Source organism: Nerophis lumbriciformis, linkage group LG16, assembly GCF_033978685.3.
Source record: "Nerophis lumbriciformis linkage group LG16, RoL_Nlum_v2.1, whole genome shotgun sequence".
Lineage (NCBI taxonomy): Eukaryota > Metazoa > Chordata > Actinopteri > Syngnathiformes > Syngnathidae > Nerophis > Nerophis lumbriciformis.
The window spans coordinates 39,678,995-39,696,051 of NC_084563.2; the positions used below are offsets into that span (position 1 = coordinate 39,678,995).

At 42.1% G+C, this 17,057-nt stretch overlaps 1 protein-coding gene across 2 annotated transcripts in view; it reads left to right on the top strand.

The window, feature by feature from the left end:
* LOC133617267 (E3 ubiquitin-protein ligase DTX4-like) overlaps positions 1-17,057 on the top strand; it is a 75,499-nt gene that overhangs the window by 13,806 nt on the left and 44,636 nt on the right. For both annotated transcript variants that reach the window (XM_061977156.2, XM_061977157.2), the window contains exons 3-4: positions 10,263-10,477; positions 10,583-11,454. In XM_061977156.2, coding sequence (XP_061833140.1) covers positions 10,263-10,477; positions 10,583-11,454 — 1,087 coding nt within the window. The remainder of the gene's footprint in view (positions 1-10,262; positions 10,478-10,582; positions 11,455-17,057) is intronic.

Consider the following 17,057-nt stretch of genomic DNA (forward strand, 5'->3'; position numbering starts at 1 on the left):
CCCGAAATATGTTTGTCATTCTTGTTTGGTGTGGGTTCACAGTGTGGCGCATATTTGTAACAGTGTGAAAGTTGTTTATACGGCCACCCTCAGTGTGACCTGTATGGCTGTTGACCAAGTATGCATGCATTCACTAGTGTGTGTGAAAAGCAGTAGATATTATGTGATTGGGCCGGCACGCAAAGGTAGTGCCTTTAAATCAAATCAAATCAACTTTATTTATAAAGCACATTTAAAATTTACCACAGGGGTAGCCAAAGTGCTGTACAATGAACAGGTTAAAAGATAAAACGAGTACCGAGCAAACACAACACAACACAAACAGAACACGATAAAAAATAAATAATTAAAATAGAATAAATAAAAACATAAAAACAGGTTCACAGCAGGTGTATTATGGGGCGCCATTGCAGGATGGATATCACTCAGTGTTAAAAGCCATGGAATAAAAGTATGTTTTTAAGAGAGATTTAAAAACAGGAAGAGAGGAGGCTTGTCTAACACTCAGGGGTAGGTCGTTCCAGAGCTTGGGAGCAGCAACGGCGAAAGCTCTGTCACCTCTAAGCTTCAGCCTTGTGTCAGGGACCGTCAACAGCAGCTGATCGGCTGATCTTAAGGATCGGGTGGGGCAGTAAGGCTGAAGGAGGTCGGAGAGATAGGTTGGCGCGAGGTTGTTTAGACATTTAAAAACAAATAAAAGGAGTTTAAAATTGATTCGGTAACGCACAGGGAGCCAGTGAAGGGAAGCTAAAATAGGGGTGATGTGCTCACGTCTGCGGGTCTGTGTTAGCAGACGAGCAGCAGAGTTCTGCACGAGCTGCAGGCGGGCGAGGGAGGCCTGGCTAATGCCTACATACAGGGCATTACAGTAATCAAGACAAGTCGAGATAAAGGCGTGGATTAATTTCTCAAGATCATGACTTGATAGAAGCGGTTTCACTTTCGCTATTTGGCGTAATTGATAAAAGCTTTTTTGAACGACGCTGCTGATTTGTTTTTCGAATTTAAAATCTGAGTCAAACTTTACCCCCAGGTTTGTGACACAGTCGCTGAGATACGGGGTCAGAGTGCCGAGGTCAACGTTGGGGGAGGGAGAGCGACTTGGACCGAACAACATAACTTCTGTTTTATCTTCATTTAGGCTCAGGAAGTTAGCTGAAAGCCAGACTTTGATGTCGTGCAGGCAGTCAATAAGATGTTGAACCGTGTTATTTTGTGCCATGGGAAAATAAATCTGGCAATCATCGGCGTAAAAATGAAATGCAATACTGTACTTCCTAAAAATAGAACCAAGGGGGAGAAGGTAAAGCGCAAATATAATTGGGGCAAGGATTGAGCCCTGGGGGACCCCATGTGGTAAAGGAGCTGTGGACGACATAAAACTGTCTACTTTTACACAAAAACTCCTGTCGGTTAGGTACGACCGGAACCAGTTGAGGGCGGCGCCCTTAATGCCCACACAGTTCTCAAGACGAGTGATTAAGGTGGCGTAGTCGACGGTGTCGAACGCAGCAGACAGATCTAAAAGCACCAGGACAACATATTTACCAGAATCAGTGGACAGGAGGATATCGTTAAAAACTTTTAGAAGCGCTGACTCTGTGCTGTGGAGGGCTTTAAAACCGGACTGGAACAGCTCAGTGATACCATTATCCTCTAAGAAGGGCAACAACTGACTGTAGACAACCTTCTCTAATATTTTGGAAATGTATGGAAGATTAGAGATAGGTCTGAGGTTAGAGAGGAGAGAGGGGTCGAGGCTGGGTTTTTTAAGTAGAGGTCGTACCACTGCATGTTTAAACTCTACTGGAACTATTCCAGAAGAGAGGCTATTATTGATAATGTTAAGGACACTTGATCCAATAGTAGCAAGTACCTCCTTAAACAGGCGAGGTGGGAGGGCATCTGCAGGAGAACCAGAGGGCTTCATATGACTAACTGTGTCACTTAAAAAAGAAAAGGACACCGGCTCAAACTGATGGAAAACAGAAGAGAAATGCAGAGGAACAGAAGGGTCATATGAAGGCTGAGATAGACTGGCTCTAGTTGACACAATTTTGTCAGTGAAAAAATGGAGACAATTTTCACAGAATTCAAAAGAAGCATCAAAACCAACAGATTTGGAGCATCAATGACAGTGTTAATAGTTTTAAACAGAACTCTGGGGTTGTTACAGTTAGAAGATATCATCTGAGATAGATATATATTCATTTCTGCTTTTACAGTCATCTGAAAGGAAAACAGGCTTTCTTTAAAAATGGCAAAGGACACATGCAGCCTGTCTTTTTTCCATTTTCTCTCTGCTCTTCTACATACGCGCCTGGCAGCCCGAGTGACGTCATTCAACCAGGGCTGAGGCGTGGCTTTAGCGCGGCGGAATTTGAAAGGCGCGATCGTGTCCAGTGTTTGTAAACAAATAGAGTTGAACCCAGAAACCAACTCTTCAGTATTCAGACATACAGAGGCTGCAGAATTATCATCACAAAGAGTCGAAAAAATAGAGGTGAACCGAGCAGGAGACGAAGAATTAAACATGCGAGAGCGTTGGGGCGGTGCGCACAATTTAACTGGACACTGCGTGGGAATATCAAACAAGATCGGCATGTGATCAGAGAACACAGCGTCGCAAATGTCCAAATTAAAAACACACAAACCATACGAGAGCACTAAATCGAGTGTATGCACGCGTTCATGTGTAGAACCACACACAGACTGTACAAAGTTAAATGAGTCGAGTATATTCAGGAAGCTCCTGGAAAGCGGCTCGTCTGGACAGCAGGTGTGAATATTAAAATCACCCACAATAAGGACACGATCATATTTGGGCAGGATTTCAGCCAGAAATTCAGAAAAGTCAGTTATAAAGTCTTTGTGGTACTTGGGTGGTCGATAGATGACGGCACATAGGACGACATCAGAAAGACCCAGTTCAAACATGCACAGTTCGAAGCTTGAAAAGGAGGATTGTAGGCGGATCTGACGGCATTTAAAGTCATTTTTAAAAACGACTGCTAATCCTCCTCCTTTTCGACCGGACGGCCGTGGGGAATTAAAGTAGGAACACTCCGGAGGCAGAAGTTCATTAAGAGGGGCGGACTCACCGGTTCTCAGCCATGTCTCCGTCACACAGAGGAAGTCCAGTCCGCGGGAAGTGAAGAAATCCTTCAGGATAAACGTTTTGTTTGTCAAAGATCTTGCGTTCACAAGACTGAACCTGGCGGGGGCCAGCACGTCCAGGGCCGCAGTTAATCCGGGTGGGGCCCGACAAACAGCCCGCAGGTGGCGGGAATCCACCCCGCGCCTGCGGGGGCGGGGACAGCAGGAGCGACGACGGCAAGCCTCTTCCTCCAAACCAACGATAGGAACCAGCCAGGAGCCGATGGGATCGAGCGAGCGTGGGTGCAGGAGGAGACCGGATACCGCACCATTCCTCCTTCGGGAAGCCGGGCCAGGAGTGCCCTAACTTTCACCAGCTGGCCGCCATGTTTACCGCGGCGCCGGAGACGCTTCCGCCGGGGGAGAGGAGCCAGGGGGCGGGAAAGGAAGGCAGGAATCCGGCCAGGTGAAAAAGCTGACTGGGACGTCGAAAAACCAACGTCGAAGTTGATCATATCAGTGGGAGAGGGGCAAAGATCCAACAGTGTTTGGCGGTCATACACAAGCAGTGAGCTGACAGAGACGAAAATAGACGCAAACAACACAAAAACGAACAGAGCTGACAGCGAGAGACGGCAGGCCAAAGCACATACTGGCGCCATCTTGGTCGGGGGCGTCTTTAAGGTTTATTGGCGCTCTGTACTTCTCCCTACGTCCGTGTACCACTCCGTACAGCGGCGTTTTAAAAAGTCATACATTTTACTTTTTGAAACCGATACCGATAATTTCCGATATTACATTTTAAAGCATTTATCGGCCGATAATATCGGCAGTCCGATATTATCGGACATCTCTATTTGTGACCATAGATGAGGATAGGAACGTTGATCGATCAGTAAATTGAAAGCTTTGCCGTCCAGCTTAGCTCCCTCTTCACCGCAACGGACCGGTGCAGAGCCCGCATCACTGCTGACGCCGCACCAATCCGCCTGTCTATCTCAAAATGCGCTCATGCCTCACTCGTGCACAAGATTTCAAGGTACTTGAACTTCTCCACTTGGGATAGGATGTAATCCGCAATGCAGAGATGCCATTCTACCCTTTTTCGGGTTAAAACGATGGACTCGGACTTGAAGGTGCCGATTCTCATACCAGTTGCTTCAGACTCAGCTGCGAGCCAATCCAATTAGATTGGGTATAAATTCATTAGAATTAAAATATGTCTTTCTCTCTCTCTCTCTCTCTCTCTCTCTCTCTCTCTCTCGCTCTCTCTCTATATATTAAGGGTGTAACGGTACGTGTATTTGTATTGAACAAAAACAGCTCCCACCGCATTCAAGCAGCTTCTCCTCGGCGAGTCAGGCAGGGCTAAAGCAATAAGAAATGCCGTTGGTGTTTTTAAAGCAGCAGATTTAAGACCATATTGCATTAAAAATTAGATTTTGACCCACTTCTATGGTGGAAGAACATATATCCCACATCCTCTTACTGCCAAGTTAGCCAGGCACTACCACGCCATACCTGCTAGCTCTGTGCCCAGTGAAAGGGTATTTTCCACAGCTGGAGACATTTTAACTGCAAGCAGGTCTGCTCTTTCTGCAGACAATGTGGATAAACTGATTTTTCTGGCAAAAAACATGAAAATTGAGTGAAAGTCACCAGACAAGTTAATCTGAGGCTGAGTTGACTTAAAACTGTTTAATATTGCACTTTTTGTATGTAGAAGAAAGGTTTTGTCATTTTATTTAATCTGAGCAACAACTTGAATCAGTTTAATGTTGCACTTTATAGTAGAAAGGTTTTGTTAAGAAACCAATTCTGAGCCTTATCTTATTTAGTTTTTATTTTAAATACCGTATTTTCCGCACTATAAGGCGCACCGGATTATTAGCCGCACCTTCTATGAATTACATATTTCATAATTTTGTCCACCAATAAGCCGCCCCGGACTATAAGCCGCGCCTACGCTGCGCTAAAGTGAATGTCAAAAAAACAGTCAGATAGTTCAGTCAAACTTTAATAATATATTGAAAACCAGCGTTCTAACAACTCTGTCCCAAAATGTACGCAAATGTGCAATCACAAACATAGTAAAATTCAAAATGGTGTAGAGCAATAAATAGCAACATAATGTTGCTCGAACGTTAATGTCACAACACACAAAATAAACATAGCGCTCACCTTCTGAAGTTATTCTTCATTCGTAAATCCTTCGAATTCTTCGTCTTCGGTGTCCGAATTGAAAAGTTGCGCAAGCGTGGGATCCAAAAATGGCCGGCTCCGCCTCGTCGAAGTCATCGGATTCAGTGTCGCTGTTGTTGTGCAGCAGTTCTGTGAATCCTGCCTTCCGGAAAGCTCGGACCACAGTTGTGACCGAAACTATCTGCCCAGGCATTTACGATCCACTGGCAGATGTTGGCGTATGTCGACCGGCGCTATCTGCCCGTCTTAGTGAAGGTGTGTTCGCCTTCGGAGCTGTGTGAAAAAAGCCACCCGGCCTCTTCGCGTAAACTTCCCTTAACCACTCGCTCATCTTTTCTTCATCCATCCATCCCTTCGAGTTAGCTTTTATGATGACGCCGGCTGGAAAGGTCTCTTTTGGCAAGGTCTTCCTTTTGAATATCATCATGGGTGGAAGTTAGCATGGCAAACTAGAACCACAGTGAAGGATGACTTCTCATTCCCTGTGGTGCGAATATTCACCGTACGTGCTCCCGTTCCACAGTGCGGTTCACAGGAATATCAGCTGTGAAATACGGTAGTAATCCGTGTGCGGATGGAGAGATTGCGTCTTTTTATGAACCGGATCGCTTAGTAGGAGCCATTTTGTGGTCTTTACAGATGTAAACAGGAAATGAAACGTACGGTGATATCCGCGCGTTTTTTCTTCTTCTTCCGGGGGCGGGTGAAGCGCTTCCTGTTCTATGGGGGCGGGTGCTTTCCTTGGCGGTTGCTTGCGTAGAAGAAGAAGCGCTTCCTGTTCTACCGGGAAAAAAGATGGCGGCTGTTTACCGAAGTTGCGAGACCGAAACTTTATGAAAATGAATCGTAATAAAGCGCACCGGGTTATAAGGCGCACTGTCAGCTTTTGAGAAAAATTGTGGTTTTTAGGTGCGCCTTATAGTGCGGAAAATACGGTATGTTGACTGCATTAACCCTGGCAATGGACCCTGTGTGTATATGCATGTTATTGTTATGCTTAGCATTCATTACTGCCTGCTGTTGCACTGATCAGCCTAGTGGTGGCTCACATCCATCACACACAGAGCTATTTTAAAGCAATGTTAAAAGGATAAAGCCACTGTTTACACATTTTGGTAAATAAATAACCATAAAATGTATATTTTGTTGTTTTCTTACTGTACCGAAAATTAACCGAACCGTGACCTCTAAACCGAGGTACATACCGAACCGAATTTTTTGTGTACCGTTACACCCTTTTATTTATATATATATATATATATATATATATATATATATACCGTATTTTCCGCACTATAAGGCGCACCGGATTATTAGCCGCACCTTCAATGAATGGCATATTTCATAACTTTGTCCACCAATAAGCCGCCCCGGACTATAAGCCGCGCCTACGCTGCGCTAAAGGGAATGTCAAAAAAACAGTCAGATAGGTCAGTCAAACTTTAATAATATATTAAAAACCAGCGTTCTAACAACTCTGTTCACTCCCAAAATGTACGCAAATGTGCAATCACAAATATAGTAAAATTCAAAATAGTGCAGAGCAATAGCAACATAATGTTGCTCGAACGTTAATGTCACAACACACAAAATAAACATAGCGCTCACTTTCTGAAGTTATTCTTCATTCGTAAATCCTTCGTCTTCGGTGTCCGAAGTGAAAAGTTGGGCAAATTTACGATCCACTGGCAGATGTTGGCGTCGTCTGGCGCTGCCTCCTCGTCTTAGTGAAGGTGTGTTCGCCTTCTGTCATCCATTGTTCCCACGCAGTTAGCAGTCTAGCTTCGAATGCCCTGTTGACACCAATATCTAGCGGCTGGAGGTCTTTTGTCAATCCACCCGGAATGACGGCGAGTATTGAATTAAGCGCGTAAGCGTGTCTCTCAATGTGCTGTTATGAGCTAGCAAATATAACAACTACACTACCCAGCATGCAACGATAGTTACGAGCATGCGCGGTAGCCCTGAGAAGCGTTGTTGTATGCTGGGAGTTAGAATGTGGTTATGAGCATGTTGAGAACTCAGTTAACACGCCTCGTCTGCATTATTTATAATTAGACAGACAACACACTTAATAGGAGCCATTTTGGGGTCTTTACATAAACACACAAATGGAAATGAAACGTCACATATCCCAGCATGCACCGCGCGCTTCTTCGTCGTCCACTGTTCCCACGCAGTTAGCAGTCTAGCTTCGAATGCCCTGTTGACACCAATATCTAGCGGCTGGAGGTCTTTTGTCAATCCACCCGGAATGACGGCGAGTATTGAATTAAGCGCGTAAGCGTGTCTCTCAATGTGCTGTTATGAGCTAGCAAATATAACAACTACACTACCCAGCATGCAACGATAGTTACGAGCATGCGCGGTAGCCCTGAGAAGCGTTGTTGTATGCTGGGAGTTAGAATGTGGTTATGAGCACGCTGCGAGTAAACGTTGAGAACTCAGTTAACACGCCTCGTCTGCATTATTTATAATTAGACAGACAACACACTTAATAGGAGCCATTTTGGGGTCTTTACATAAACACACAAATGGAAATGAAACGTCACATATCCCAGCATGCACCGCGCGCTTCTTCTACGGGGAAAAAAGATGGCGGCTGTTTACCGTAGTTGCGAGACCTAAACTTTATGAAAATGAATCTTAATATTTATCCATATATAAAGCGCACCGGGTTATAAGGCGCACTGTCAGCTTTTGAGAAAATTTGTGGTTTTTAGGTGCGCCTTATAGTGCGGAAAATACGGTATATATATATATATATATATATACAGTGTTTCCCATAGGGCAGGCATCTATTTGTGGTGGTGTGGGGGGTGGCGGCGGCAGCAGCGATGATCAAGAAGAACGCGGAGTTGGAATATAATTACAACACTTTATGTACATATTTATATACAGATTTGAACAATTAGTTATTCACTGAAATATATTTATTAATTGTGGTTCTTACAAAAAATATATCTTATAAAATATAAAAGCTAAAATGTCTCTTAAAGCTCTGCCCCTTTAATTAGTGCATACTAAATAATTTAACTTTAGCCTACTACTACAACCATATTATTTACCAGCAACATAAAGTTAAACAGAGGCAGAGGTGTATGTTTTGTCGTGGTCCTCTCTATAAGGCACATAAGAATATAAATTAGGACCCTTTTCATGAGAAAAGTGCATTTCTGATCTGACCCTGCTTTATTTTTCAGTGTTTTCTGAGTCTCACCTGTTCCCTCCGCTCTAATTTTTCTACTTGCCCGACTTCTCAAATCTACTTGCCCCAATATTTTTACTTGTCCTGCCTAGGTTTTTTTCTGGCTGTGTAGTGCTCATGGCTTATATCTTACTAAAATCCTTCCCGTTGACTATTTACAACACTACACAGTATTTATTATTATTATTATTATCTATAATTACATTTAAATGGCATTGCATACATGTAAAATTAAATGCTATTTCACATTATTTGACCAGTAGCAGTTACACCCATCTGAACAGGTCAGCCACCTGTTTAAAGCCCGATCACAGTTGAAATCTTGAAATGAAGGGCCTTTAATGGCCAAAACATTAACCTGGACAACATTTTAACAGCTGGTTGGCTCAGATTTTATTCTTTTCATTGCATTCACATGCTGCAGTGGACAGTGGACATTTTAGCTTGAGTATTAATGTAGTATCTGAAGCACCGCCTCCACGTGTGTTTATTGACAACAGGGTTATAACCTGGACACGTTAGCTCGTCGGTATGAAAACAGGTGATTGTTATTACGTGCGTCTGCCCCGGACGCCGAGTCAAACAGCGGCGGTGTTAATGAAGCAGCGTCAGGCTGCTCACCGTCAGTGAAACGCTCGGTGAAATCGCGGATTAACGTTAAATATATGACGAGCCGCGAGCGATGCAGCTATAACCTATATTACCCTCGTATTTTTATCCCGTCCGTCCGTCCGTCTTCGTCTTCTTCGTCTTCTTCGTGTCCGTCTTCTTCTGGCCCACCAGGTGAATTAAGTGCTATTGGCGGAGTTACAATGCATAGTAGGCTACCGCCACCTACTGCACCGGAGTTGTAACTACAAGGTACATTCACAGACAGATTCCCATTGCTTTTATGAGCGGTCGAGCGAGTCAAAAGCCGAAAAATCCATTTGTGGAGTATTCTTATTCTTTGGTTATTTGGTTATTTTAAGTATTATGGTCGAAATAGACGCAATGACAACATGGCTCCCATTAGCTCTTGTAAGCTGACTTTATGTACAAGTTAATATGCATTAAAAAAAGACATGTATTCTTGTCTCTCCTAAGGATTGGAAATTATAGGCAACATTTTTAAAAAGGTGCAGTTTCCCTTTAAGTCAGGTCAACCATGCGGTTCAGATTTTTTTCATAAATCGTTCCATCCCTAATGTAAACAGTACCGTAAGTAATTTTTGAGCACATTCAACAATATTGATAATTTTTTATCACAATAACAGATCCATGGTATGAAAATGTTTTATTGTTACGAAGCATGGATGAGGCTTGGTGATGTTCTGGGGCGGCTCTGCTGCATTGTTTCCGGTACATGGTATCTTACATCTGTTAAGGGTACAAAGAAAACAAAATACTATTGAGGCATTCTGGAGCAAAATCTGTTGCCCATTGTCAGAAAGCTTGGGTAGGTTAGGCTTTTTTTTTTACATGTCTTTTTCTGGTGTTAATATGGTACTTTGGAAACACTGCCAGTGCTTAAATGGTGCCTGAATTGGTGTTTACAAAAGGAATTTTTGTCCAGAAAATTTGGGACATTCAAGTTGGACAGCATTGTAGTTTAAATACTTCAATATTATAAAAACAATTATACTTGAGCTATAAATTCACTGATATGAAATCAAATCAACATGGTTCTGCATATGAATTTGGACCAATTCTGTCAACACTATCGACTACCAAACTACAATCTGTGATTAACATGTTTCTCCTCTTTCTATCTAAGGCACTATTCGTCCGGTGAGGAGGTGTTTTTATGACCCGGCCTCAGCCCCAGGACAGGGCTGGCAGTGGGAGTGGGAAAACGATGCCGGTTCATGGACACCCTATGATACAGAGGTGGCCATCGCCATCGAGAACGCTCATAGCCGCCAGCAACCCTGCCTTGACCTGACACCTCTTGGTTTTTGCTACCTCATTGATTTGCAGAATATGACACAGGTGTGTTAGAATTATTCATGTTATCTAAATAGTTGTAAATGTTTGACTCGCATAAACGCCAAATCTGCAACAATAATATATGCTTGTTTTTGTGTGTTTTTTCAGGTCAATAGACAGAGCCAAAAGTGTCGAAGGATTCAGCGACGGGTTGACATGGTCTACCCGCTCGTGTCTGGACCTCTCCCATTTCCAAAAGGGGGGAGTGTAGGTGGAGGAGGGCTAACGGGTGCCCTGCTCGGTGTCGGAGTATCAGGGGCCAGCATGGGAACTGTAAGCTCTGTTTACCCGAACGGGGGCATTATGACAACTGGACTGGGCCAGCCTTGTTCCTGCCAGCAATGCATGCTCGTATTTAGTGTCAAAACAAACACGGGGGGGACAGGAGCAGGGATACAAACTCTCGGTAGACGCTCATTAACCATGCAGCGGCCCAAGCACTTGGCATCCACCTTCAAACCCCTGAATCCATCAAAATCAGCCACTCTTGGCAGAGGACAGCACCAGAAGTCCAACACTTACCAAACGCTGCCACACGGCCTTGCCATCTCTAGAAACACTGCGTCTCCAAGAAGGAATTCCCAGCTGTTTGCCCAGTCCCTAGCTGCCCTCACAGCAGGGACTTCCACGCTGGGTATCTCCTCATCTTCAAATAGGCCGCCTCCTCCGTCCCTCCCACCACCTCAGCCGCCATCATCCAACATGACTGTTAACCCTTTGTCCATTCCAACCAAGCATTCCTCATCTTCAGCTAATGATTCAGTGCCAACTGCCACATTAATTACTCCAGCCAGCGGTGTGACCACTCCCCCATCCCCTGTGCCATCTCCGTCGCCGTTGGTGATGAAGCCGCAACGTGCACCATCTGCAGCTAAAGTGTGCCATGCCCCGCTACCACAGAGATCAAGTTTAGCTGGGCTGAGTCGACCTGCATTGCAAAGGATCGCCATGGCCCAGTCAAGAGCACTGATAGCATCAGGGTGAGTAAAAAGAACAAAAACACCGTAAAAGCTTCTATGAAATAGCTTTCATGAGTTATAAGAGAGTAAAGATGCTTTAAAAGCATTTATAAATTCCCATATTTTTATTTAATATTAAATGTTTTACAATATTAAACATTGTGGTGAAGAAAAACGAACAGTCTGTTAGTTTGGATAGGGTCTTTAATTGGGATGTGACTCTCACAACAGCTCATGATTTTATTCGGATTCTTGGGGTGATGATTGGATTCAAAATTGAATCTTGATTCAACATGATTCTCCATTCAAACTGAATCTCACAATATATCATTTGGTGTAAAAATTTTTATTTCTTTTGAAAACAGGTTACAGTAGGTAATGCAATGTAAGTAAGTGAAATGCAAAGCAATAATATACAAAACATATGGTTTAAAAACAAAGTGTAGCAGATTTCTCATATACATTTGTCCACATGTCCAACAGTCAGAAAGTAGTCCCTTGAGTAAAAAAATAATTCATGAGGGTCGGGTGAGTCCTTATGGTCAATTTCAGCTTTAAATAACAATATGTTAGGAATAAATGTCACCGTTTATTTTACGGCGACAACAGGAGCACATTAGAGTTAGCGTTAGCTTGTTAGCATTAGCATTCGTTCACTCGGTTTAAGACGAAAAACTACACAAATGGCGTCTCAATGACTACTTTTACATTTTACATTGCTGCTTCGAAGTCCGGCTGAATACTGAATATTACTCTGGAAATACGTTGAAAAGAGTTTGTCCACTTCTCGTAGCTTCGTGTACTAAAATTACATTTGTACAGATGAATTAATATAATTAAACTGCATAATAGTTTATAGACCACGGCTGAGTAAAAACACTGCAAGATAGATCCACTAATCAGCGTTCATCAGCAAAGCGATGCCACACAAACGTTCCTGCAAATCGCAAGTTCCTTTTGTTCTTCTTTATCACCGTTGCCAAGTATGTTGTAAAAGAAATACACACAAATTAAGAAATAAACAAGTCATCTTGCCTACTTCGTAATGGTGGTGGGTAGAGCAGCCAAGTCGGAAACTCGCTCCCCGCCTCTTGCCGTCCTTGGGCAGGACACTTCACCCATGCCCCCAGTGCCGCTCACACTGGTGAATGGTGGTGGTCGGAGGTGCCGTAGGCGCAAACTGGCAGCCACGCTTCCGTCAGTCTACCCCAGGGCAGCTGTGGCTACAAATATAGCTTACCACCACCAGGTGTGAATGTGGAGTGGATGAATGATGGGTTCTCACTTATCTGTGAAGCGCTTTGAGTGTCTAGAAAAGCGCCATATAAATGTAATCCATTATTATTATTATTAGAGATGTCCGATAATGGCTTTTTTGCCGATATCCGATATTCCGATATTGTCCAACTCTTAATTACCGATTCCGATATCAACCGATACCAATATATACAGTCGTGGAATTAACACATTATTATGCCTAATTTTTAGGGGTGTGGGAATAAATCGATTCGAATTCGAATCGCGATTCTCACGTTGTGCGATTCAGAATCGATTCTCGTTTTTAAAAAATCAATTTTTATTTTTTTAATTTATTTTATTATTATTAAAAAAATAAAAAATAAAGTTTAATTTTTTTTAATTAATCAATCCAACAAAACAATACACAGCAATACCATAACAATGCAATCCAATTCCAAAACCAAACCCGACCCAGCAACACTGCAATAAACAGAGCAATTGAGAGGAGACACAAACACGACACAGAACAAACCAAAAGTAGTGAAACAAAAATGAATATTATTACAACAGCATACCTGCCAACTACTCCGGTTTTCCCGTAATTCGTACGGTTTTCATCAACCTATTCCGGGTTACGGTTGCAGTGATAAAAAATACGGTTTTTCATTAATTAAAAAAAAAAAAAGGGTGAAAACTACGCAAATTGCACCTTGTGCAGACAAGATTTTTCGATCGGACACGGAGGAATTAGCGATGTAAAAGACCACGTTGGGACAAAAAAACACAAGTCTAATGCCGTTGCTAGCGACACAAGTGGAAAACTTTCAACGTTTTTCGTCGCCCAAACAGATTCTTTGGATGTGATAAATGCCGAAGTTTTATTTACGGAGGCAATAATTGAGCATGGATTTCCAATCGCACTGGCTGATCACATGGGACAGTTAAATGTTTGTAATGCAACCTTTAAAAATCATTACGCGGTGATCGCGGTCCCAAAAATAAACTTTTCTTGCATGATAATGTCCAGAAAAATTCGCTTTATATTACTATAGAGTCCTTTTAACAAAATGAGTTTGATGGTTTATCACAAACCTTAAATGAAAGAAGTCCTTTGTTCTCCTGCACCATGCATATGCGCTTTGGCCTTGCTTCGTGTTTGGTGCGCAATCCTGTCGGCTGTATTTCACAGCACGACATACTGTTAAAAGTGTTTATACTATTTATGCTTTCAAGTCCAAGTTGAAGAAATCTTGTTAAATGTTGACAGCATAACTACCAAAATACAGAAGTATGTCCTTAATATTTTTGCAGTGCTATTTCTGTTGAAAAGTTCAAATGATTACATTAGAGATGTGATGTGCCACTTTTCAAGTGTCTGATGGCTTAAATTAATTTTCATTAATTTTTCATATTTTGAATTCTTTTGAAAGGCTTACAAAAAAACTACATTTGAATTGTAATTCCATGCTATTGACAGGACTATTAATTTTAATGAAGTTAGCTTAGAAATGTGAATTTTAGGCACAGAATATTTTTTACAATTGAACAAGGCAGTAGATTATACAAGCTTGGACAGAAAGTTAATAATGACACCAATTTTTTTTTTAATGGAATTGTTTAGTACTGTTTTACCATTTGTTTACTGTAAAAAGTGTTTATACTGTTTATACTTTCAATTAACAAATTGAAGTCTTGTGAAAGGTTGACAGGATAACTGGCATTAACTGTCAAAATAATTTCAAACTATTGAAGTTAGCTTACAGAATAAACATGCCAATCAACCCATATGATTTTTGCTGTAATAAGTCATATTTTTGGTTCATTTAATAGTTAACAAATTTACATTATTGCAATCAGTTGATAAAACATTGTCCTTAAACAATTATAAAAACTTTTTACAAAAATCTACTACTGTATTTTTTGGAATTTAAGTCGCTCCGTAGTATATGTTGCACCGGCCGAAAATGCACAATAAAGAAGGAAAAAAACATATATACGTCGCACTGGAGTATAAGTCGCATTTTGTGGGGAAATTTATTTGATAAACTCCAACACCAAGAATAGACATTTGAAAGGCAATTTAAAATAAATAATGAATTGTAAACAACAGGCTGAATAAGTGTACGTTATATGAGGCATAAATAACCAACTGAGAACATGCCTGGTATGTTAACGTAACATATTATGGCAAGAGTCATTCAAATAACTATAACATATGGAACATGCTATACGTTTACCAAACAATCTGTCACTCCCGATCGCTAAATCCCATGAAATCTTTTTCCTCTGTGTCGCCTGTGGTATGCGCCCCGCTAGCGTCCTTTCTTTCTGCTGCTCGATTGCTGTTCTCTGCAGCATATTTCACTATGTCCAGCTTGTAATCTGCAGTATATGATTTCCTTTTCGGTGCCATTTTAGTTCAGTCCTTCTCAGTTTTTATAAGTTATCGCGATTGTTGATGTGATCCATTTTAATAGCTCCGGCAGTAGCGTATAGCATATAGCAGTTAGCATATCATGGCCCACAATGCACTTCTGCCATGACTCGCCCCCGCCGAATTCTTATTGGTTGGCGTGTGAGTGACGATTGCTGACGTGTGTGTGACGTTTGCGGACATTTTCTTCATCGCTCACACGAATGAGATAAATGATATTATTTGATGTTTTACAATAATGTGTTAATAATTTCACACATAAGTCGCTCCGGAGTATACGTCGCACCCACGGCCAAACTATGAAAAAAACGTCGACTTATAGTCCGAAAAATACGGTACTCTGACTGGGGTCGATCCTGCTGAAATCCTATGTATTGAGTGAATAGAGAATTGTTTTGAATCGGAAAAATATCGTTTTTGAATCGAGAATCGCATTGAATCGAAAAAAAAATCGATTTTGAATCGAATCGTGACCCTAAGAATTGATATTGAATCGAATCGTGGGACACCCAAAGATTCGCAGCCCTACTAATTTTGTTGTGATGCCCCGCTGGATGCATTAAACAATGTAACAAGGGTTTCCAAAATAAATCAACTCAAGTTATGGAAAAAAATGCCAACATGGCACTGCCATATTTATTATTGAAGTCACAAAGTGCTTTTTTTTTTAACATCCCTCAAAACAGCAGCTTAGAATTTGGGACATGCTTTCCCTGAGAGAGCATGAGGAGGTTGAGGTGGGCGGGGTTGGGGGGGTGGGGTTGAGGTGTGTGTGTGGGGGGAAGGGGGGATAGAGGGGGGTGTATATTGTAGCGCCCCGAAAGAGTTAGTGCTGCAAAGGGTTCTGGGTATTTGTTCTGTTGTGTTTAAGTTGTGTTACGGTGCGGATGTTCTCCCGAAATGTGTATGTCATTCTTGTTTGGTGTGGGTTCACAGTGTGGCGCATATTTGTAACAGTGTTAAAGTTGTTTATACGGCCACCCTCAGTGTGACCTGTATGGCTGTTGACCAAGTATGCATGGCATTCACTTGTGTGTGTGTGAAAAGCCGTAGATATTATGTGATTGGGCCGGCACGCAAAGGAAGTGCCTTTAAGGTTTATTGGCACTCTGTACTTCTCCCTACGTCCGTGAAACACAGCGGCGTTTTAAAAGGTCATAAATTTTACTTTTTGAAACCGATAATTTCCGATATTACATTTTAAAGCATTTATCGACCGATAATATTGGCAGCGCGATATTATCGGACATCCCTAATTATTATTATTATTATAATAAAAACTAAGTTTTTAGGAACGCCCCCCCAAAACTGTGTTCAACCAATCAGTGGTCGATCACACAGCCCACCCCTCTATAGTTCCTGGAACCTTTCCAAAGTCCCACCTCGCTGGCAGGAACTAAAAATGGTTCCTGAAGTACTTAATCTACCCGGGTAGTTGTTAGTGGAAACACAGGGGGAACTTTATTTACCCAGGTAAATGAGAAAGTTCTTGTTACAGGTCCTGTGGTGGAAAAGGACCTAATAGTGCTCTAAAAGCAAATAAAAGCTCTTCGGGTGAAACTTTTTCATATATGGGGGTAACCGCTGACTTGACCATTGGGAAATACGTCACAAAACCACAACAAAACATTAACACACTTTTCCCGAGGTTGCTGCAGCCAATCGCCTTGTTTCACTCCATTCAGGCCGCATTGCTGTTATTCGATGGTGACAGGTGTGAACAATAGACGCATTTGTCCCACCCAAATAGTACACTGCGTGGGAGAAAAATATTTGATTTGTTATGGACAGGAGGAAACGTGCAGCCGGCAATCTGAAAAACGATTTGGAACGTTGCCACAACTTGTTTATAACGTCTTGCCGTTTGTTTTCTGGGAGGGTCACTTGTCCATTATTTGATTGCTAACTTTGTCAGTGTTCCCAATGACATCAACACTAGCTAAAATGTTTT